General features: G+C 41.1%; 1 protein-coding gene across 1 annotated transcript in view; it reads right to left on the bottom strand.

The window, feature by feature from the left end:
• The window catches only part of UTP20 (UTP20 small subunit processome component), a 59230-nt gene that overhangs the window by 33404 nt on the left and 1820 nt on the right, over positions 1–24006 (bottom strand). Inside the window, exons 5-26 of the mRNA XM_048937950.1 lie at positions 22641–22829; positions 21144–21225; positions 20362–20499; positions 19768–19923; positions 18930–19076; positions 18591–18725; positions 17126–17203; positions 16261–16442; positions 14707–14862; positions 14097–14185; positions 11851–11956; positions 10512–10662; positions 10023–10085; positions 9538–9696; positions 8599–8675; positions 7290–7369; positions 6376–6619; positions 5500–5703; positions 3707–3797; positions 1835–1920; positions 1156–1281; positions 389–555 (exon numbers count right to left, since the gene is read on the bottom strand). Of these exons, the coding sequence (XP_048793907.1) occupies positions 389–555; positions 1156–1281; positions 1835–1920; positions 3707–3797; positions 5500–5703; positions 6376–6619; positions 7290–7369; positions 8599–8675; positions 9538–9696; positions 10023–10085; positions 10512–10662; positions 11851–11956; positions 14097–14185; positions 14707–14862; positions 16261–16442; positions 17126–17203; positions 18591–18725; positions 18930–19076; positions 19768–19923; positions 20362–20499; positions 21144–21225; positions 22641–22829 (2906 nt within the window). The remainder of the gene's footprint in view (positions 1–388; positions 556–1155; positions 1282–1834; positions 1921–3706; positions 3798–5499; positions 5704–6375; positions 6620–7289; positions 7370–8598; positions 8676–9537; positions 9697–10022; positions 10086–10511; positions 10663–11850; positions 11957–14096; positions 14186–14706; positions 14863–16260; positions 16443–17125; positions 17204–18590; positions 18726–18929; positions 19077–19767; positions 19924–20361; positions 20500–21143; positions 21226–22640; positions 22830–24006) is intronic.

Below are 24006 nucleotides of genomic sequence, written 5' to 3'. Positions count from 1 at the left end.
CATATTCATCTGTGACATTCAGACATTTCCCACTGCTACAGTATCAGAGCACTTTATAACCTCTTTCTACTCTTCATAACATCTGTTTACTGCCATCATATACTGGTAGCCCTGTGCACAGCAGCACATCACAAGGGAAGGACAGTACAGAGGCTGCCAAGCAGCCAGGGGCACCCTACAACATCAGTAATTGTTCACACCTGGCCTGCCATGGCTTACTTGCAAAGCTGTGTGGCAAGTCACTTCATTTTTCTGAACTCAGACCTTTAAAAGATAGCAGTCGTGCTTTGTAAGTGAAACCTCAGGGAAAACCCAGTCCCTGGAATTCTCACCCTTTCATGCTTTCAAAGAAACTGTTAGAGAAACAGCACCAGGTACCTGCACCTACCATGGCTGAATTGCTTCACAGCTTCAAAGAGCAGATCCAAGAACATCCGGATCTCTTCTGGCAGTGAGCCGGCCAGAAATCGCAGAACGATGGACATGCGAGTGGCTGCTGCGGACTTGCCCTGTGTTTTGTTCCCTGTTTTGTTTCTCATCCTGCCATAAAGAATTCTTCGAGCCAAAAAAAAGTTGTATTAGCTTTCAGCAAGCTATCTGCTTCCTCACCTCTTTCTCTGTGGGAGAAACTTGTCTTGGTTTAAAAGCTTTGCCCAGTGTGAATAAATTAGGTGGAAATTCCCTCTTTAGGAACTCCTCTGAATGACTACACAGCACTCAGAAACATGCCAGTGAAAGATCAGTTTCTGCTTTCACTACAGCAGTTTTGCTGGAGACTTCAGCTACAAAGCTAAAATACCAGCAGGCTAGCTTGAGGGTATTCACTGCTGAAGAAGCAATCTATACAACCTACATTATTATATCTTACTAAGAATAAATGGTAATAAATGATGAATTGGAATGTCTCACAGTATTCTGTAAGCCTTAGAAGAAACAGTAGCAAAATGCTGTTTTTTAAGAGGACATCAATTGCCTAACACATTGCATAGTGGCATTAAGAAGGAAGCTATGTATAAGATCACTATACACACTACAAAGTCAAACTATACCATTAACCCTAGATTTATCTCAACTGTTTAAAATGAGAAGCAGCAGCATCACATCTCTGCTCACAGTACTTTGACATGAAACCTTCACCCCAGCACTTTGACAAACCTCATCAGAACAGGGACAAGATGTGGTCGATGCTCCATTTTTACAATCGTGTTCTCCTCAGAAATACTGAAATGGACTATTTCTTCTTTAAAGCTCTTGTCCTCCAGCAGTCTTTGCAAGTTCTCCCTGCGATAACAAATATCATCTGTTGGGCACATGGGGGCTTTAAGAATAAACAGACACTCACACACCCCCCTACCTACCTCTACTTTCCTATCTATGCCGGATACAAACTAAGAAAGCATAGTGTTCCCAGTCTTTTTAAAAAATACATTTTAAAACTCAGCAAGTTTAAGTGATCATGTAAGAAGTATCTTCCGAACATGTTCTGAAGAGAATATTCCATCACCAGCTACAGTTTTATGCAGCTGTTTCCTCTGGGTGGTTATAAACCACTGTAACAAAAGATCTCTTTGAAAATGATGCAATGGCTGAGCACATTTGTGACAAAATGAAAGTACTGCCATTTTTCTTTTCTGCCAAAAAAGACACACTGACATACTACTTCCTTATGGCCTTATTTGCTGTTTTAGGTAGGAAAAATACAGCTGGCTAACATTAGAATTTATGTTTCTTCAACAAACACAAGGAAGGATGTCTCAACCTGAGGCAAGTGATTCCAAGCAGACGTACGACATCAGACTCATTCCTGATACTAAAATAATGCAAAGATTTTTACCTGTATGGCAGTAGATGAGGATGCTTGTATGTCATGATACAGTCAAGAGCTATTCTCTGCACACTCTGATCTTGATGAGACAGTAACTGCAGGTGACAAAAGAAAGGAAATGAGCCATATCCAGAATTGCAGAACTGTCTAACAAAAACAGTTGAACAACCCAAAACTTCCAAACCAAAGCATGTTTTTGGATTACTCTACCAAAATAAAAGCAGAACATGCACTGCAAGTCTAACATCGAGATGCATAAATACAATTGTCACTCATAAAAAGCAGATGTAGCTGCTGGCAGTTTATACACACACCCCAGCCCCTAGACCCCAGTAGCCAAGTTACAACCATCACAATCATCTTCTGGGCCACCATCAGCTGGAGTTTTCAGCCTCTGTTGTGCATCTAGTAAGACCAAATTAAATGGCAGGCTACTCAAACCAACCCAAGACACATGCCTTTCCTTCTTTCGACAAACAAAACACTCATCAGACCTGATATACAAGGCCTCGCTGAGATTCACCTTCTCTAGAAGATGAATCCTCACAGCCCAGGCACCAAGAAATACAGATAATTTCCTTAAGCTGCATCCTTATCAGCTCTTCAGCCTCCTACAAAACAGCACATGCTGGAGTCATCAAAGGCCACTCTGCTACAATGTTCTTTTGACAGATGGACACACCAGTGATAATAAATAGGGTGACACACTGTACACATCTGCTCAATATTTTCCCAAGAATATGTAAACACATGAAACGACTGTGCCTGTGCCAAATTCTGAGGCTGGCTGAACCAGAGCTGACACTCCTCAGAGATTCTCAAGTTTGGGAACAAATGGACCTTCCAACTTCCACAACAAGAACCAGAAAGAACCTACAGCAGAGAACTAGTAGGTTCACACCATTTAATATAGTTCTACAGCCCATGGACTGCACTGTCAAAGAACACAAACTGAGATCAGAGTAAAACCCAAACATGTAAACAAATCCAGAACCAATAAAACATGACATAATTAATGAAATGCATTCTTAAGTGTGCATCTCACTTTTAGATTCATTTTCCTGCTTTACTTATTCAAAATTAGAATAGAGTTCTGGTTAGACAAGGATTGCCTAGGCTCTGCTATTTAGTTTGTTTGCTTCTTTTTCACTTTAATGCCTGTTTATCTTCAGTTTCTATTTTATTGATAATGACAGTGAGTAATACACTATGCACAGCCAATGTACATACATATGCCAGGCAAAGGACTGCTATCATCAGCCACTAGAACCAATCATCCAAAGGAAAAAGAGAGACACAAGAGAGATCTGTATCACCTCTCTCTTTTCATAGAAGTATGTTTCTTCATAATGATGACTACCGTTGCACTTCCCTTCTCCAGATGCTAGACAGGATGAAGATCCTGAGATACATTTTGTATCTCAGAAGTCACAATGACAAATGTTGACAGCTGTAGGCCTACAACAATTTGATCCGTTCTTCACATCAACCATGCTCTCTATTGCTATAACACTGTATGACAATAACAAATGCCTTCAGCTTATCACCAGGCTTCGGATTCAAAATTCTGTTTCAGATCTTGCTGTGCCTCCTGCTCTCCTTATAGCCACATTTCCACACTGCCAAAGCCCATTACTTTTTCAGTTGCCAGATCCATTCGCATGACCCACTCCTGAGAAACTGAGTCAGTTATCTCAAAAGCAGGTCTTCGCTAAGTGGCTCACTTCAAATGAAGTCTACTATGAAGCCTGCTCAAGCATAGCTCTTTTTCCAGCTAACATGGCTGAGTCCAGAAAACAACAGGGTTTTACAGTTGCAGGCACTGCATTCAGAAAAGAAAGGGTGCATTTATGAGCAATTATTGTAAATGCCAGCAAGTACCTGGGTATACAATGCATTTAACTTCTGCTCCAGATACAACGCACGAGGATTGGAGAACTTAGAGAAAACTTGTAAGTGAGCTATCAGTTGCCTGTAAAACAAAACAAAACGATTGTCACAGCATTAGGGAAACGTTATATAAAGTTGATTAACAAGAAGGAAAACTCAACAGGATCCCAAGTCTATAGGCCTCCATTTCAGAGATATGGCAGCTTGTATCCTGCTACCTCGCCTATGCCATTTCTCCTAGGTGTCACCTCACTGCAAAGAGAAGGCCACTTCCTCAGTAGCACCAGATGGGCTTGGTCTTTGGTGTGAAAGGAACACACTCAGGATGTGGCTTAGTTCTTCTTCCCAGCCCAGCCTGGAACTTCAAACTTGAATTTCTCTCTTTATTTACCTGTCCTTAACTCCTATCAACATAAAGGACTGCATTTAGCCACAGACTGTGCTGGACTTATGCCATGCTGCAGGCACAGTCAGGAAGAAGTTCCTATAGAACAGGCTTTGCCACCCCCAAATCTGCCCCCCAGGAGAGAGGCGACTGAGGTGAGGAAGATGTAAGATTTCATTTACCACATGTGCTGTGGGGTAGGCAGAGGCTGTCCCCATTCAGTGGCTACCCACAGTGGTTTACACTCAACTCCCCAGATGTTCAGCTAAGCTGAGCCCAACATCGGCCAGCAACCCCACAGGGAGCACAGGGCAGCCATGGCTTCTCCTGCCACATCAGCTAGAGATGAGCCATCATCAGTGAGAGCCCCAGGTCAGTAGCACAGAGCTGGCAGCAGCTCTGCTGGGGCCCAGACAAAAAGAGGTCACTCCAGAACTCATTAACGTGTCTCCAGCAAATCTTTTATAGACTTGTTACCACTAGGAGGAACTAATGCTTCTACTTAAGTACGTGGACATTCTGAGATGGAAGTTTTGCTTTGTTTTTTATTTTTTATAAAAATCTGGAACTGTCACTGAATTTTTATTGCTGCTAAATTCTAGATGTAAGCCAGAACCTGAGAACAGAATCAAAGAATTTTGTTCATCTTTAAGGAACCTGGGATTACACATCAGTATAGGTTACATCTTAAATACTCATGTTGTTCCAACAGGTAAGGTGATATTTTGAAGTTCTCTGTGATTGCCAGCACAATTCTTTGCAAAAACAACAAAAAACAGGTAGAATACAAATGTAAATGAATTACTTGTAATGGGCACTTCGACAGATGTTATCAACTTAGAGAGGCTACACTAAAGAAATCACAGAGAATTCATATAGACCCACTTCCTCTAAGTATTCAGTATTGTAAAACAGTGACATTACAAAGCCATGGAGCTTTGTATCAACAAATGAAAAAAAAGCATAACAACCTGTGTCCACAAGAAGTGGGATCAAGATGCTTAACAGGTAGATAATAACAGAATCCCAGTATCAAAAATACTCAAATGAATAGTCTGAATCTTCAAAGTGTTTGGCAACGACCATGGCTTTAAAAGATCAAAAGATACAAACAGAGAAGCTAAGAGAATACAGGTACTTCAAAACGGCTTCAGAATACCACACCACTTAAAGTAACAAAACCACAGCTTATCAGGTATATAATGATAAAGCCCAAACAGGTCCTTTGTATGGCACTGTACAAGCGGAATTTATGACCTTAAAATTCTTAAAATCCACTGAAAAAAAGTGTAAGCAAAAGAAGAAAAAAGCATATGCCTACAAATAGCTTATCTTGGCAGGAACCACTAAATCTGACTTCCCATGAAATCACTAGGAACAGAAAACTATAAATACTTACTTAGCAGCAGCTCTTCTTGTTTTCTTTTTTGGAAGCCCTACAGTAATCGGTTCTCCTTCTTCCTTTTCTTCCTCGTCCTCTTCCTCCATATTAACATCGTTAACTTCTTCACCTGGTACTTCTTTTGCTATGATTGTACCAGTAGTTTTCTTTCTAAGATCCTGAGTTGGAGCCACTAATGAATCTGCTGGGTAGTATTCATTTCTTAGTTTAAAAAAAAAAAAGAAAGAAGAGAATTAAGAAGCATTTTTCCAGGGTTTCAGGGCAAGAACAAATTCAAACTACACAATCCAGAATTCTTGTTCATGTTGCTGTGTTTTGGGATGCTGTACAGCTAAAAACTCTCAAAGGAGTGTCTTTCACCAAGTAGAAGCTTCTTTGCCTACAAGCTGCAGCGATGCAAGGCAGTAGTCATATACACTAGAGAATACTGGAGGTACCAGGTGGAAAGGGGAAAATGAGAACCACTGAGTTATGAGAATTCCGTAAAGATGTTTTGTGCAGGGAAAGGGGGGTTGTGTTTGCTAGAGTGAGCAGTGAACAGCATGTATGGCAGTGTGAGAGAATGCAGGAAACTAACCTAGCACAGTGCAGTTTATTTTTCCAGGAAGGCAAGCAAAACATAAGCTTTCTAATTTTAGAAAAGGACTATTAGAAACTCTTCCCTGCCACAATATCACATCCACCCCACGTGCATCATACTCTAACAGAATCCACTTTTCAATCGAAAAGTTATGTTAGCTGAGCACAGGTATCATATCAGGAATGCATTTAGAAAATAGTCTATAAAGAACTAGCTGTTGACTCAAAGCTCAGCAGCACCAACATCAACAGAAAGCAATGTGTCTTCCCAAACAATATGTGAAAAGTACTTACCTAATGAACCTCAGAAGAAGCGGGGAAAGTTCCCTTGACCTGGGCTCCACCCTGTCTGGGAACTTCTCTAACGCTTTCCACAGCAGAAAGCGGAAGTTTGTGTGGTCCAACCGCTCGCTGCAGTCTGTTCTTGTCCCCAGCTGCTCCAGGAAAACAGTGCCCACCCCTCCTTCTGGTATCTTCTTGCTTTCAGTTTCATTGATATTTTCCTCCTGTTCATCCAATTCATTTTGCAGTTCCATTTCTGCACAACAGATGTTATAAAGTAAATATCTTCAAGTTACTCCAGTCAGCAGAAAGAGATCCGCACCCTGTTGTGAAAGTAAGACTCCTGATGCCAAGCATCTGCTCAGACAACTATGTTTAAGTCTGACCTGAAAGGCCCACGTTGCTTAGGAAGTACTCCAGGATGTCTTACAGTCATGACAGCTTAAATGAGTTCGATTCTCCAAATGGCTGCATGCTCACATCCCTACTGTGAAATCACAGATTCCACACATTCATAGATATATCTCAAGAGTACACAAAGCACAGTCAAGAAAGGCATAGCGCCTGCAGGTATTCCATTCAATCTACGTAATAGAAAGATGATGTAGTCAATTCTACAAGTTTCTTCACTGCTTCTATCAGACTGGAAAAAGCCAAACTTAAGTAGAGATTAAGCTGTTGTACGGCTTCCCAAAACATGGGACTCCCCTCATATCTTTCTGTCTACTTCTTGCTATTCAGGACAAAAGAAGGCACAGTTCTCTCTCAAGCGTCTGCATTCCTGCCCTGGACATGACACTGGCAGTCAAGAGCTCTGGTTCTGAATTCCTCCATCACATGTAAATTTGGGACACATAAAAACACAGTCATGTGTCATTCACAATTAGCTGGGTTACTCAAAATACCATTTAGGAGCTGAGACTTACCAGCATAGGCAGCAGCCCTCTCCAGATGTTCATAAAAGACCTTCCAGAACTGTTTATTCTCCATTTCCTTTGCATGAGAACTAACAAAACATAAGAGCATGAAATTAAAAGAAAAAAGAAAAACCATGCATCAAGGGAAGCGAACAGCTAATGCAATCAAAGGCTTTGATTATAGCTTTAATGAGAGTGTCCAAAGATAGGACATCTGCAGGACACAGCTGTAGCACTTCCTTGCCCTCATTCATGAATCCCAAATGTCAATTATTAAAATAAGCAGGTTGTATCCCATGACTTCAAACGAACTCAAATTGACTAAAAATGTTCTTGAGCTTTCCACTGACTTCTGTACAGTAACATCATACAGAACCAAAGGGAGAATTAGTGTGAATGTATCTTTAGGAGAGCTGGTTTAATATTACTTTATTAATTCAATAGTTTGATGGGACAAATCTCATCCTTTCTAATAATACAACAGAGGAAAAAAAAAAAAAAAAAGAAGGAGATAATGTCATGCTGAAAGCAGAGATATTTACTTCAATATTCAGCTCAGCAGATGCCATGGTACAATTTCCCTACTCTTTAGTAGAACTTAGAGGTTTTTTAGTAAGGACAGAAAAGTCAGGAGATGGGAAAATTGAAAGGTGCCTTCTGTTTCTTGAGCATTTGTGAAACATTAATCAATCTTGCCATCTTAGACTCAAACTCTGATGCTATTTAATTATATTTGTTGCAAATTCCTTTTAATAGTGAGAAAAAAAATTATAAATTAAGTTAAAAACTAACACGCTACATGGATTATAATATGAGAGATCAAATCAGTTTGGAAAGACTTCACACAAAGTCTCTCATGCATAAATCTCTTCAAATCAGACATTTTAACCTCAGCTTTTGTTCACAGAACAGTCATCAGAGAATACCCTGAGTTGTAAGTAACACACGAGGATCATCAAGTTCAACAGCTGGCTCCATGCAGGGTAACTCAAAACTCACACCATATGTTTGAGAGCATTGACCAGATGCTCCCTGAACCCCATCAGCTTGGGACTGTGACTGCTGCCCTGGGTAGCCTGCACCAGGGCCCAGCAACTCCCTGATGAAAAACCTTTTCCTAACACCCAACCTGACCCTCTCCCCTGAAGCAGCTCCATGCTGCTCCTTCGGGCCCTGCTGCAGTCACCAGATAAAAGAAATCAGCACCTCCCTCTTGTGAGGAGGCTGTAGACCACAATGAGATTGCCCTTAGCCTTCAATGGAAGAAAATGTTCTGTGAAACAAGCACAGACTGCAGCATCCAGTCACGTATACTCACGTTACAAGTTCAATTACAGGATCCCAGAGAGGGCTGAAGTTAATATAAAGCATTCCCAGTAAATACCGAAGAGGCACCTAGAATGACATAGTACCATGTTGTTCAGAAGTTAAAAACAATAGTTAAAGACTAACCAACCTCCTCTAACTTTTCCTCTTCTCAAAGAAGAAACTTCGATCTAAGAAATTCTCAGAAGTACTACTCGTAACGAATCAAGTCACACACTTTTTTTTTGGTCTCATAGCTACAGGATGAAATGTGTAGATCCTGCTTACTCTAAGCTGCACTGATATCTATCCACCACATTTACATACTGGGAATGTGCAAAAGCCAGTTATGTACTGCAATGCTTAACGCAGATGGACCAACCTATAACTCCTCCTCAGAGGAGTTCACAAGTCAAGGCAATAAATGGAATAAATAAATAGAAGTATTACCACAGCCATAAAAATAGTAATGGAAAAATCCTCCCTTCCCCCCTCCATCAATGTTTTACTAGTAGAAATATGAGTTTTTCAGCATCTACAAAATGAGAAGTGAGAGCTCCTTTTGCACAACTGTACAGGAGATGTAACAGCCAGATGGAAGACAAGAGTATCACTCTGCAGCAAGATTCAGAAGCTATGTTTGCCAATGGCCAGAAGGAATCCTACCAAGCTAAGTGTATGGCAAGCTCACAATTTTAAATTCGCTGACAATTCACTTCTCCATAGAATGAGTTGTCTTCCTTTCCATAATACCCAATCAAACTGTCCATAGGCCATTTATCTAGATACCACCATCGTTCAAGAAAACACAATAGTCTCAAGAACAAACGAGAGCTATGATCTGGGATCTAATTCATTTTTTATGAACTCTTGTTAAAATCTCCATAATTCATGCAATGAAAGTATTGGAATATGGGAATGTAACAAATGCCAACTGACAAAAACTACTTACCTCCTGCAAAGATCCACTTGGTATTGCAGACAGCACTATATCACATCTCAGCTTCCTCAAATGGAGAAGTTTCTCTCTGTAATCATTCACCGTCGCTGGTACAAGCTCTGCTTGGAGCAGTATGGCAAATACTGATTGGAGGTCCCCTGTACCATCACCCTGCACAAACAAGCGACACACATTCTGTTGGACTATCCTTTTCCTACTGAAAGATATCTTAAGAAAACCAAACAGAGTCTGAGATACTCTGAATCAGAAAACAAAGTCAAGACATTTGTTCCAGTTTTCATCATTTAGGGACCAGAACTTACATATGTGAAAACATTAGAGGGCAAAGAGATAAAAGATAAAACTGGAATGTGAAAGCACAAAATCAGAGCACAATCTTGGGCAGAAACATGCTCTGCTTCTGAAAAGCAGACAACGGTTCACAATCGTAAAAATCAGACCGATTCAAAATGGTAACTGAGAAGTTTCAGCCCTACCTCCATCACCGTAGAAGGTGGAGTCTCAAAGTGGCTTAGAATACGGACAGTTAAGAGTCGGACCTGTCCAAAGTGGAAACATACATCAGAAGCATGCAGGAGAATGCAAGCTGCATATACAGACACACAGTTACACAGAGGTTATTGTCTTGCACAGGATGTTGATTTCACCAGGTTCCTTGCAAAACTGAGAAACAGATGAGTTCCTCTGGTCTAGCAGGCAACTCAGAATGAACACAATAGACTTCTGATCTGCATTCATCTCTAGGGAAGAAGCAAGACTCCCAGGGCTAAGACAACTTCCGCAAACTCATGCCCTGTGGCAGCCTCTTAGAAAAATAGATATAAACAAATGCTACAGAAGCAATTCCTTTACAGTTTCACATTTCTCCTGTCAGACTTTCTCATTTAACCTAGCTTACTTAAATTGCTTTGTAAAATACAAACCATATAGTATGTGCTAAAAAAGAAAAGAAAAAGGCATATTACCTTGGAAATACCAGTGGAGATATTAGGCTGCAACTTCTCAAACAAGTCCATTAGGTTCCCTTGGGAAAGAGGTTCCTGGCAGCCGCACAATGCCAGTCTTGTGTAATAGAGATCAGCCAGCAGCAACACTGATGGGTCTGAAGGGAAAGTGCTAAAACAAGAGGGTGTTTTATTAGCATACAGAGAGCATTGTAAAGATACTTGAAAACACGGCAGCAGTGACAATAACAGTATTAAGGGATCTCAGGATGGTGAAGCCAGACTTCACCAACACACTGGCACACAGCCTCAAAGACAGTACCCAAAGCAGACTCAGAGACATGAGATTCTCCCCTTTGTAATAATTAGGCCTATCAAGCTGGGGCTGGTCAGCTGGACCCACATACAGACAGCTTCAGAAAACAAATCTGCTGCCACTGCCTAGGTGCCTGGTTAGTGATCAACTGCAATGGAAAAGAAACAATAGGACCTAGGTGGGCTATCAGTTCTACTGTCAGCAGGAATCTTGCCTGTTCACAGGGAAACCTCCTAATGCCACCCAACATCCCTTGCTCCAAGAGGGATTTACACACCCAGCACAAAGATGACACAAGAGCACTACAATGAAACCCTGCCAAGACTTCCTGCTTTACCTGGGCAAGTTGTTTTGCCTCCATCATGCCCCAGACATGGGCAGCATGCTTTCTTATCTGAGCAGGATGTTTTGAAGCTCAGGCCAAAGACTTGGAAATGCTCTAAGCAGAGCAATGATAGGAGATGACAAATTCAGCAGGATTTGCTGGAGAGAGATCAACAGCCTCCCTCAATCTCTCCACTCATTCTGTTACGTGTGTTAGTTTTAAGTAGAAGGGAATTGTAATACCTAAAACTGAGTTACAAAAAAACAACTGAGCATACTCCCACTGTGAAGGAAACATACAGGTGGATATGTAAGGACACAAAGGAATCCCAACACTGCCAGCAGACTGCTGAATCTCAAGCTTTTGACACAACTCAGAATGCACAGTTACTGCCTCTTTTGTTATTATAATGTAAGACACCATTACTAAATGTAGTGCTTTAGAAAAACTAGAAGCAATATATTTAACACACTATACTGCAGTTGGCTAAGAAAGCCTGGGTTTGCAGAGAAAATACCACTGAACAGGTATTGTACCTATACAGTTCTCTAAATAGTGCCTACAACTTTGCTGCCTTAAATTTCTACAATGCTAAAGCAACATGCTAGTGTAACTGAACAACTCACAAAAAGGCATTAACATGCTTCTATGTACAAGGCAACTCCTTGCCACATGAAGGAAAATGTCTGAGAATCACAGAACAGGTAGAGCTTACTTACGTCACCAAGTTCTTGACACGCTCCGCTGGCAACAAATGCAGTATTTCAGAAGACTCTGTCAAACTGAGAAGAGTACTTACAGCTTGGCAGGCCACAAACAAGCTTCCTGGAGCAGAGAGAACAAGAACAGCTTGTATATTTACTCAGGTCTCAACGACTTGTGCTTGCAGGGTGACTGCCCTCCCTGAAATAGCTAAAGTCACAGAAATAGCGTAACACATGGTTTCCAGAATTGATATGTGTATTTTCTAACACTTATAACCCATAAAGAAAACATTTCCCTGGCTTACAAAGTAAATGCCTACTCTAGCAAGCCACTGTTGCAAGCTGTGAGCAGCTCCCAGTTTGCATCTGCCTCTATCACACCCATGTATATGTGGAGATGGGGCCTGGAACTAATTAAGCACTGTCACAGAAGCCTTGGCTTTATGCTACAAATGGCTGTATTGGTCTTATATGGCAAAGTTTGAGTGCTGGAGAGGCTGCAGGGAGGGCTCTATGAGCAAAGCCAGCTCCAGCTGTTCCAGCAGGACCCTGCTACAGATTTAAGGATGGGGAAAACTGCTGTGCAACAGCAGCTAGGGGAAAGAAGTGAGAAACGAGAAACAGTCCTGCAAGCACCACAGTCAGTGCAAAAGGAACAAAAGAGGTGCTCCAGGCCCCATATGAGATCTTCAAAGCTGTCCCATACACTTAACAGCTGAATTCCTATTACTGAGTGGATGCTGGGTTTACCAAATATTGTTATAGCAGCAGCACCTCCTTCATAAACCTCCAGCCTCCTCTGGAAATAGGAGATTTCCCAACAGTACGGGTCATTCAAAGCCCTTCCAGGCAAGAAAGGGAAGGGCAATTCCATTCCCTGCCAGCCTTAAGCTAGCAACTGGGTTGTTTAAATAAATTACTTTTTTTTTTTTTTTTTTAATCTCTTCCTGAGCGGTATCCTAGCTTCAAACCTGCTTTTCTGCACTCCCAAGCAACTTTAGAAAGCAACCTGGCTCTGGGACATGCACAGTACCTCAGGCTAGAGGCTAGGCAGACCCAACAGGGAGCATAGGGCTGGATGCACCTTGCACAGGCAATGAGAGGAGACTGGAGTCCTAGTATAAGGTGAAGCAGTTGTAGAGATCATAGAGCTGAAGAGGATGTGAACAAAGGACAAAGTGCCAGGAAATATCAGTTTGTAAGGAAGGTAAGGAAGTGTAGCACAGGGCAACAGAAGGAAGAAACATACGACTGACACTGCATTTGTTATCTTTTCTTTAGCAGCAAAGGAGGAAATGGCAACATGCCTCAGCTTGGGCACACACAGAGCTGGTGCACAGCTGCTACTGCTGCCACCAAGAATGAAATCCACAAAAAGGTCTGGGTATTTTCTTGCTAGAGTAAATAATTACTAGTCACATAATTATGAAAGCATGCAAAACCTGTAAACAGGATGGAAGAAAGAGCTAACTCAAAAAGGACCATGTTTGACAAACACCAGAAAGGAAAAAGCAGCAGAACCAGTTAGTAGATATAGTCAACAATGTTAATCAAGAGATTACAAAGGAGAAAAGACAGGCTCTAGGTAAGCCCTTTCAACCCACAGAATAAAAAACACTGAAACTGGGGCATTCCAGTACTTGGCCATACTTTGTCACAAAGCCAAATGCTTGAGATCTCTCTGAGTATTCAACTGCCCTGTACCACACAAGCTAAGCTAGAAGATTTTTTTTCTTTTCTGGCCAGTGATAGAAGGCAACCAGCAGGGCTCCTGTGACCACACAAGCCCAGAGGGAGTATACATCATTTTACTACTGATGCTGTAACATATGTCAAAGACAATAAGGTACCAAAATTTGAGCTATAGGTTTAGAACAGTCTAATTGGAGCTTGTCAGTCAATAGTCTCTCCTTCACTTGACTGCTTCAGCCTGGATCTGGCTTGAAAGGATTCCCATCCTCTTTTATATGACTCTAATTTTTCTTCTCAATTATCTTGATCAGGCTTCAGTTTGTACAGTCCACCCTCCACTTTGTGGAACATCTGCCACACCATTATGACTACCAATAACAATTGCAGAATTGTTTCCTGGAGGGTATTTCCACCAAGCTTTGCTTTTCTAGTTTTACTGCTCAGTACATTTGGATACAATGCTATTGCTACTCATTTTCATGTTTTGTGTCATCAGCAAAACTACTTTTTTTATTCTCCCTCTCAGGTCTCAACAGAAAACAAATGAGCAGGAACTAACAGTAACTGACCTTTGCAGAGGCTTCCTTTGTCAATGGCTGTGAACAGAGAATCTATAAAACTTGTCACATGGGGCAGAATCATTTCTTTGTCCATTGGTCTGTTTAAAATAAACAGGAAGCCTTTTATCTCTATGTTAACACACACCTAGACGCATACAAATATTTTCTTTCACATCTATCTCATGTTAAATTATAGAGAGATTATCCCAAGTCTGAAATCAATAGCAAATCACATCTGCTATTTCTGAGTCACAATTTAAGCTGCAGAAGAGCAAGCTCCTTCCGAAGCCTTCTGTCATACAAGACTATAATAATTATTGAAAACACTGCTGTCTAGAAAAAATGGTGCTTAAAAAACAGAAACAAATGTGTCAGGAACAACTCCACATGCTAGTGTACTAAATTTAAAGGAGCAGGCAGCCAAGAAACTGATATCCCACTCCTGAGTTTACCATGGACCCAGTATTTCCACATAGCTTTTTTTTTCCACCTTTTTACCCCAGTTACCCCAAACTAGTGTTAATAACTCTTGAGCTTACCTTAGTAAACTGATTTTTGATAGATGGTGAAGTAGATAATACTACAGAAATATACAGCAATAGCACAGAGTATCCCTTACCTAATATGTGGCAGTACAACCAAGGCAACCCAAGGCTGTGAAAGGTCAGTGATGTCTTCATTCTCTTGTAACTGGATTAGAGACAGCACATGATCAAGCACTGGTACTTCTGCCCTTCCTCCTTGTCTTTTACTTGTTTGTTGTCTTGTATTAGAGCTAGAAATAAAATCAAAACATTTTAGCAACCCACTAAGCCCCCTGCACATCAGAGACTGTTCCTTTTTCTCCCACAGTATAAATGTACCATGCTTCCCATGCAATAAATTCATGTCTTTATTTTGAATTTTAAAAGCCTTTCTAGAAGAGTCTAGTTCTCAGTTGGACATCCTCACAACTAAGGTGAGAAGCACCTGAGAGTCATCTCTAGGACTGAGTGATTCTTACTTATTAACAACCCAGACACTAGCAAAGATTAACAGAAGACAGAAAATAGCTAGCTAACAGTTTGGTGAATTATAAGGAACCACAAGTTGAGCCCAGATTCAAAGCCATATCTTCAGGCAAAAAGAGCTGACACCATACTGGAACATATAAACAGGAGTTCTTCACACCTCATGGAAAGCAACCTTTTCATTCCACTCAGCATTTGCAAGACCACAGCTGGAAAGCTCCATGAGCTCCACCCTTCAAGAAAGCAAGCAGCTAACAAAACATCTCATAAATCTGATTAGAGGTTTAACGAATAAAATTTATCAGATAAACCTCAAGGAATTAGGATTGCTGGTCCACAGAAATGATTTGTGATGTTTCTGAAGACCAAAGTCTGTTATTTGTAAAAGCTGGATGCAAAGAGGATGAAATAATCTGCTCTGTATGTTTCACGCAGACAAGACAAGCAGCAATGGATTTAATCTACAGCAAAGGAAGTTTAGTTCAGACACTGACATTGTAGGAGCAACATCCTCTCAGCTACGTATTCCATATCATTGAAAATCCAGAGAAAAAAATATAAGAAGAGAAAAATGTATTTGTTTATTTATTTATTTATTTAGACTCACAGCCTTCTGTTCCCTAAACCTTGATACCTCCACTCAGTAAAAACAGAAGGAAACCCACAGAATGAACTACTTTTCGGAAAGAAAATCTTACATAAATGTCAGCATCAGTCACCACTCTCAGCAGACAAGTTTTGAGCTAGAGTGATCGTTAACAGCCTTTATCATAAGCCAAGCAATAGTCATTCTGTGCTAGAGTGCTGTCACTCACATCTTTCTGAACAGGTTCCAGTGGGAAAGCAAACACCTTGCTGCAGTCAACTTAGCTCTGCAACCTGAAGCAGCCGAACTGTGCCAGCATAGTGCTGTATCTGGATTAATTATATGCACTATGGTACCGAGCTGTGCTCTATGGTAAGATTACAGCACTGCTTCCAGCAAGCTCCTGGACATGACATATTCATACACAAATATGGCACAGCCAGAAGGTCACTAGAGCAGTATCTCTTCTTAAATCATCTCAGAAAAGAAAATTGAATCCCACCGTATCACCTTGCAGGCCTTCAGATCTGCAGCCATGCGGACACACGTAGTGTTAGCTAAACTTGAGAAGTCTCACCTGATGGATGATGATTCGGTGAAAAGAAGAGGATACTTTTCAAATGCCATTGAACCAACTGTAGGAGGCTCTGCTTTCACTAGAATGAGTTTAGCCAGAACTGCTGTTGCCTGATCCTTTCTAAGTGCATCTGTTTCAGAGAAGCAATGTTCAATGTACTTTAGAAAGCATGGAAGAAAGTGCTGAAGGGGAAAAAAAGAAAAATCAAAGTTTAGTAACGTTCCTGTAACTGTCATCAAAACCACAAGAGCACATAACGTCACCTACAGAGGAAGCCAAGCACAAGTGAGCTACCAAAGCACCAGACTTCTCATCAGTTCTGGAGCTCTGAATCATCAGCACATCGACATTCTGTTACTGGAAAAAGGACAGCAGTTTGCTGTAAAAACTCAGTCTGCTCCCAAGAAAACCAACATAGTCAGGATCTCCCAGATGCTCAACCGTGCTTTCATACCCTACCCCCTTTAATTTGTTTCATTCCTACCAGATCACCATTTCCAGGCTCGATCTATCAGATGTCCCTTATTCCTCATTTCCACTTATTTTCCCCTCATCTTATCTAAAACAAATCCACACCTTTGCTTCTCAACACATGAGCTTCTCTCTGTGAACATGGATAACCTCTTCAACCCTGAGCACCAAGTTCTGACACAATGGCATTAGCAAAGCTTTCATTCTTACCACACTAGAAATCTGTTCAAACATCATGTCAATACAGATAAGTGATTCATCAAATGAAGCAAATATATATACTATGAGTTTTCCACCTGTAGAAGGATTTTCCTGTTCAGATGTCCTCATCACAGTATCTTATGCTCCTTTTGGCAACAAAAAATAAACAAAATGCACAAGAGCTTCCACTTACCCTCTCAAATTGCTTCATTGTGAACATTGCTTCAGAGAAGTCCAAAAGAAAGCACCATTCAATTCCACTTCCTAATACCTGCAAGATGCAAATGAAAAGTTGACAGGAACACATCAAGAAAAGATGCTATACTTACGTTTCCATTATCCATGTGGTATTTTTCCAATCAGCCATGCTCTAAACTCTGAGACACCCTCCTGGCTTTCTGTTCACAGCTAGCAGAGTTTCTAAGACAGCCACACAGAAATACCACTTCCACTGGCAGCTCAACTATAGAAGCAGCAAAACCCTTGTAATAAACCCTGTGAAGTCCGAGCAGGTTAGGCTCTGTGCTAAGACAGCTCAGCTATCTCTTTAAAGTGATGTGAAAATGTAAGCTCAAAGTTCTCTGACTGTAGCAAAGACACACTATAACCATTAGAAAGAAGCTCAGGCCCCAAAGGTCTTTTTAGCTCAGATGCATACATCCTGGTATACAACTCCATCATCACTGGCTGCAAAAGGGGAAAGCCAACCTGTATGCTTCTGAAGGGAACAAGATGGAAACCATCCCTGTTTGCACATGAAATCAGTGCTTTTCAACGCTGAGATGTACAACACAGAAATATGCACACAACTTCTTTCCCAGACTTTTCAAATCATAACGACAGCTTTAAGCCTCCTTCAGATTAACAGAAGCCTGCACAAATTTAATCAAATGTTTCAAGCATCACCTCTCCCAAACAAAACTGGACTCTTGCCACACACAGGCAGAACCAATCTCTTTCAGCAAAAGCCAACACTGAAGTCCACGTGATCTTCTCTAAACAATTGCTACAGCCTTATTTTCCAATTGCAAATCACACATCTTTATTTTCATACATTTTTGAATACAAAATACAACTATGGCAAAATTATCATGTGCTGCAACAGGAAATCAAAGCAGAGCACCCTAGAGCAGCATCTCTGATCAATCCACTACACTGCACTTCATATGAACGTATGCAACTGATCCTGTCAATGTTTCAGGAGCAATGGTTATAGTAAAATTTGCCTAACCCTGTAGTTTCTAAGTCAAATTAGTGGCTCATAAGCCAAACCCACGCTGTTTGTCAACTTAGTGAAAAATATACTTTTTCAGTCAAGTCCAACTCACTGACCTACTTCATAATCTATGACAGAACATAATCCCTCTCTCTTCTCTGTCTTTACTACAGGCTGTTAGTGCTTGAAGCAGGACTTGTTTTTCATTGCAAGTATGTTTGCCACAGTGGCATTATTATAACAGGCTGACAGTTTGCGTAAGACTCTCAAGGAGTCCCAAGACCATAGTAGGCATTATTTTAGGCACTGGGCAGTTTCTCTCCTGCAAAAAGCTAAAGAGAACCTTGTAGTCTACTGCCCAGCCTGAAACGGAGTATCCTCAAATCAGGTTGCTCTAGGGAACCTGGACTCTGGTATTTCTCCAGTAAGAAGTCTTTGTTACCCTTTCAATGGCTTCTGTGGTCAAAGAGTCAGGTAAGTGAATGTTTTCGGCCAGCAGTAACGCAGAAATGGTTTTCAGCAGGATCTTGAAGCAAGATGACAAGAGATCTGGTGTCTGTAACATTTTTATTAAAACCTGAAATGAAAGAGGAGAGTTCTCATGGAACTGGAGAGGTAGCAATACTCCCCCATAAATCTCTCTTCACTTAATGCAAATCCTAAGATTGTTACTGCAGCAGGAATGTTTCAGAATGCTTCAGCTGACCATCTGTTCCAGATAATCTTCCAGATTCAATCAATACTTCTCTGGAAGGCAAGGCAAAGTGATGATCTGACTTACCTGACAGATTTCTTCTGGCTGTGAGATTTTGGATCCATTTGCATGTTCCACTAGGATCAGATATGCTCGCAGAACCCTTTCCATCTGCTCTGAAGCCATGCAGCAGTTGACTTTAGTTATTTTGCTCTGCAAGTTTAAGAGTGACTCCTTTTTACAGAAAAAAGAAAAACAAAATGCTTCAGAAAAAAAGATCAGACCCTGTTTCATTTACTTCTCCATTTCAAACTATGGGTAGTTTGAGGTTCAAGTACCACACAAATAGGATTATTTGTCAGTGCTTGGAAGGAATGCCCTAAATTAGGTTTGCATGTGTACCACTTCCTCCAGTTTCCCATTTCACCCTTCTGAGGTGCAAAGCTGACAGCCATCATTTGCAGAAGGTTTCAATCTCTCTTAGCAAATCCCAGTCCCTAGGAATAAAACATCTACATGGAGATCAGGTAAGTAAAACCTACTTGCTATGCTCTCTGCTTATTCTGCATCATCCTGACCCAGCACAGCCTATGGCACTCAGCTCTCCTCCCCCAGACCTCAGAGTGCAACCACCCCAATGCAACATGGCAACTCACAAACAGAAAACACACACACTCTGACTTAGAAGACTTGGCTCTAAGGCTTAAACTTGGCTTTCCGAGTACGGTTCAAGTCTCTGATGTAAAGAGAACTGGAGGGAAAGCAGCTTTCACTTAACCATTACAAAGCTGTTTTGGAACCACCAGTAGATCTGATTCAGCAGAACAGAAGGAAAGCCCAGCAATGGGCCTGCAACAAAGCTTTTCTTCAGTCTCTTGTGAACAGAGGCAAAAAAATAAAGAAAAAAAAAAGGATATAAGCATACCTTCAGGCACTTGAAAACAACGTCAAAATGCTCCCTATGCATATGCATTGCAGCTGATCTGATCATCTGCTCAAAGGCTTCTCCAATTGTTGCCCATGGTAGTTCAGTTTCCTCTTCAGTAACAGGTCCCAGCTTTACCAGAATTAGTTTTAGAGCCTGTACAGGAAAAGAGCATAATACAACCTCAGAAAATAAAACTAATAAATCAAAAAATAAAACTAAATCCTAAAATCAGTTAGGGCAAGAAATTACTATATTTCAGTGATCTCAACTCTCTCTAGCATGATTAGCGGAAAAAAAATTAAGTTACCGCTTAAAATCTGAATTGTCTTCAGATTCACCTAGAGGTGTAAAACGTGTATAATGTTATCAAGCAGTATTATTTTAATATATAGTGATATCATATAGGAATGCTTAAAGAACAATCCATCTCAAAAAAAGGTTTTTAGAAATCAGCTTTCTGATCCTGTTAAATAACAAACAGCATGTTTATCACTAACGACACAGAGAAAGGAACAAGGCAACACTGATTGGTTTCACCCAGCGGTCCATTGCAGGACCATTAAACCAACTTTCTTTCCTTCTGGTCTTTACCGTCTCTGTGCAAGAGTGAAACATGTTTCGAACACCCTTGCACATCTCAAAAAGTAGCCGTCCCACACCTTCCACCTTCTTGGGGTGCTCCCCCAGGTCATGGAACATTAAGTTGAAGAGGGCATTTTTATCAGAAACCTACAAAACACAAGAGGAAAAAAAAAATCATCTTTGAGCTGATGGACAGAGGCAATTCAACAGCTCCATAGCACCACACTGCACTTCTCAGTCCTGCTTTTCTATACCTGTTCAATGTCATCATTTCCACAACCACCAAGAGCGTGGTGAGGCCACAGTAGCAGAGATGTGTCTTTTTAGTTATTCTTACCATTTTAGAGTTAAGCACATGCATAAATGCATCGCATAATTGGTCCCAACTGAAACAAAGGTCAGTGTTCTGGTGTGGAAAGATACATGCATCAGCTGAAAGCAGAATCCAGTCATCCAAACTACAACAATACCTGGCAATACTGTAAGGATTTCTGCTCATTTTTAAACCCTCTGTGCCAAAGGACCTGAGGTTCAGCAACTCCTGAAAACAACTAAACAAACATTTACAAACATTTGGCTTACCTGCTCTTAAAGCAGACTATTACAGTCTCTATTTGCCACTGCTGATATGAAGTCCATGACATACTTAGGAAAACACTTATTGAAAACGACAACTCAGGACATGCAGAACACCAGTTCAGGCACAAGGCCTGAACTTTATAACCCTCCTTTATAGAAATCTCATATGTTGAGGCCATGAGAGTGTGTCAAGGTACAAACACCTCACTTACCTTTCTCATTAAAAAGACAAAACTTTCAGCAGCAAAGTTTCTGATGTGAAGCTTGTGATGAGCCAGCAGGGTGCTGTAAAGGCTAAAAAGAAACACAGTAATAAATTGCCTTAAAGGCTGTGCAAGAACTGTCACCAACTGGGTTTAAAAATTATGTTTTCAGTTTACATTGCCACACTTTACCAGCACCAAGAAGCCATCCACCCAGGTGCTGCAGATACCTTCCTTAATTCCATTCCGTCCCATTCTTCTGTACGAAGATCAAATAACAACACCAGGCATCCTAAGCTGCAGCCTGAAAACCTACAACAACTCCAGATCCATACAGACCTAACTGCAGCATCAAGATTTTTAACAGATACACTCAGCAGCACTTAGTTAAACCAAAATTTACTTGATATGCCACATTTGTATTTCAGATGAGCCAACAAGCTCTCCTGTGCATGCAGATTTTCCAAAAACACTACTGAGAGGAGTGACAAGTGTTTGCAGTTCTTTGGTAAACACCAGTGACAGTTGCAAGTGGCTCAGCACATGTTAAGTGTAGAGCGTGGTGCCTCAGATTCACAGAGAAGCAGATGTTTCTGCAATATGCCTGACAGCTTTTGCTGGGTTGAGGAAAAAATCTGTAATCCATCTTTTCCTCCATCTGTTCTGAATTGAAACTAGTAGGAAGCAGCATGTGCCCACTGGCTAGGACATAAAGAAGAGAGCTGCTACCACTGCAGCATGACAGCGAGAAAGCAGCCACCATGGGGCAGAATACAGTCCATTCAGCACAGCTGGATGAAGTAGCCAGGAGCAGATGCCTGGGAAAAATTTCAAGAGGATAAGCACATACAAAAACAGCCTTCAACCACCTGCATTTCAGGGACTTCTCAAGGCAGAATTGTCTCCTGTGCATTTGGAAATTCCCTCAAGCTTGGCAAATTTCATTCTGAGCTTATGCCTAACTTGCCTAGAATCCTGTGGCAAGAAGTTTCACAGCATACAGTGCAGCCTGTCTGCTCTCTCACTAAACAGACACGAAGAACGTAAAGGTGAAAATGCAACAGGAGCAATCAAAGACTCAAAAGAATTCATTTATTGTTGTACGTCTAAGTGCCTGCAACTGGAAAAGACAGAAGCAATACAAATAAGACCGAGGTATTTGACAGGTACTCAAGAGACCTGTGTTGAATTTAGACTTGTCTGAGTTGCCAATGCCTTTCTGAGCTTTGTTTACCCAGCCTAGGTAACTGCTTCCTCTCCTACCACCACCTGTATCCATCACATCAAAAGAAGGATGAATGCTGAAAACAGCAGATCAACGCACACTCCTCCTCCAGTCAGGAGGATCTCAAAGGAGCTGCATATGATAACAAGACTCTATCCTAGAAAGCAGAGAAATTATGCTAACAAGTATACTAAAGCACTAAGTCATGTATTTGTACAGTACTTGCAGTCCCGTAACATTTACAGATGCCCATCGAGACAGAAATGAAAAACAACTTTTACCTATATATGTTGCTTATGTCCTTCACCATCAATCTCCACAGGTACTTGTAGAGATAGGAAAGAGAGGTAAACGCCCATTCCAGCAGTTCTGTGTCCTGTGTATCCAACAACTTGGTGATGGCCATGAAGAAGTCATGGAAGTGAGGATAGAAATCAGCCTGGAGATCTCGAGCCAACTGCACCACTAGACTGATTCAGACAATTTATCAGTGTTAGTATGTTGTTTTTTTTTGGTTTTTTTTTTTCCAAATCAATAAAAAGCTAGCCAAGCATTGCCTGCAGCTGAGCACAATATTTTTTGAAAGATGGACAGCATTACTCTTATTTCTTACCTTTACTTAAACATCACCTGCAAGCAGCTGTGGATGGCAACGATTTTAAAATAATTCAAGCAGACAACATTAAACAAGAAGAAAAATGGATCAACCAAACATAAATGACCAACATCAACCAAAGCACATTAATTTTCTCTCAGACACTCAGTAGCATGGTTTTTTTTTTTTTTTTTTTTTTTTTTTTTTAATAAGACCTAGGATTATAAAGCACTACCAGGGAAATATGACCACTTTGGTTTTCTCATTGCTGTACTTCTTCCCTCATGCACAAAAAAAAAGAACACGCAGAACAAGACTTGGGATTATTTGTAATATCATCAGGCTTCAGCTGGCGACCAGTCACAAGTAGCATTCCTCAGGGGTCAGTATTGTAGCCCATCCTGTTTACTATTTTTACTGACCATCTGTACAAGGGGGATTGAACACACCCTCACTAAGTTCGGAAGGAAGGGAGAGTAGGAAGGTCCTGCAGAGGGATCTGGTAAGGCTGGATCAATGGGCCAAGTCTAATTATATGAGGTTAAACAAGACCAAGTGCTAGGTTTTGCACTTCAGTCAAAACAACCTTAGTCAGTGCTACAGGCTTGGGGGAGAGGTTTGGGAAAAGCTGCTTGGCAGAAAAGGGTCTGGGGGTGTAGGCTGACAGCTGACTGAACATGAGTCAATGGCATCAGAAATACTGCAGCCAGAAGAAGCAGGGAGGTTATCATCTCTGTGTATATGGCACTGGTGAGACCACATCTCAAGTGCTGTGTTCAGTTTTGGTCCCTCGCTACAAGAAAGACACGGAGGCCATGGAGCATGTCCAATGAAGGGCAGCGGAGCTGTGAGGAGGCTGGAGCACAAGTCTGATGGGGAACAGCTGAGGAAATTGAGATTGTTTAGAGTAGAAGAGGCTCAGAGGAGACCATATCGCCCTCTTCAGTGATAGGACAAAATAGTGGCCTTAATCCGTATCAGCGGAAGTTCACAATGGATATTAAGAAAAATTTATTCTCCAAAAGAGCATTGCATGTACTCAGAAAGGCTGT

Source organism: Lagopus muta, chromosome 1, assembly GCF_023343835.1.
Source record: "Lagopus muta isolate bLagMut1 chromosome 1, bLagMut1 primary, whole genome shotgun sequence".
NCBI classification, from domain to species: Eukaryota; Metazoa; Chordata; class Aves; order Galliformes; family Phasianidae; genus Lagopus; species Lagopus muta.
The sequence above is the reverse complement of the archived record's forward strand: the minus strand, read 5'-3'. Positions and strand labels throughout refer to the sequence as shown.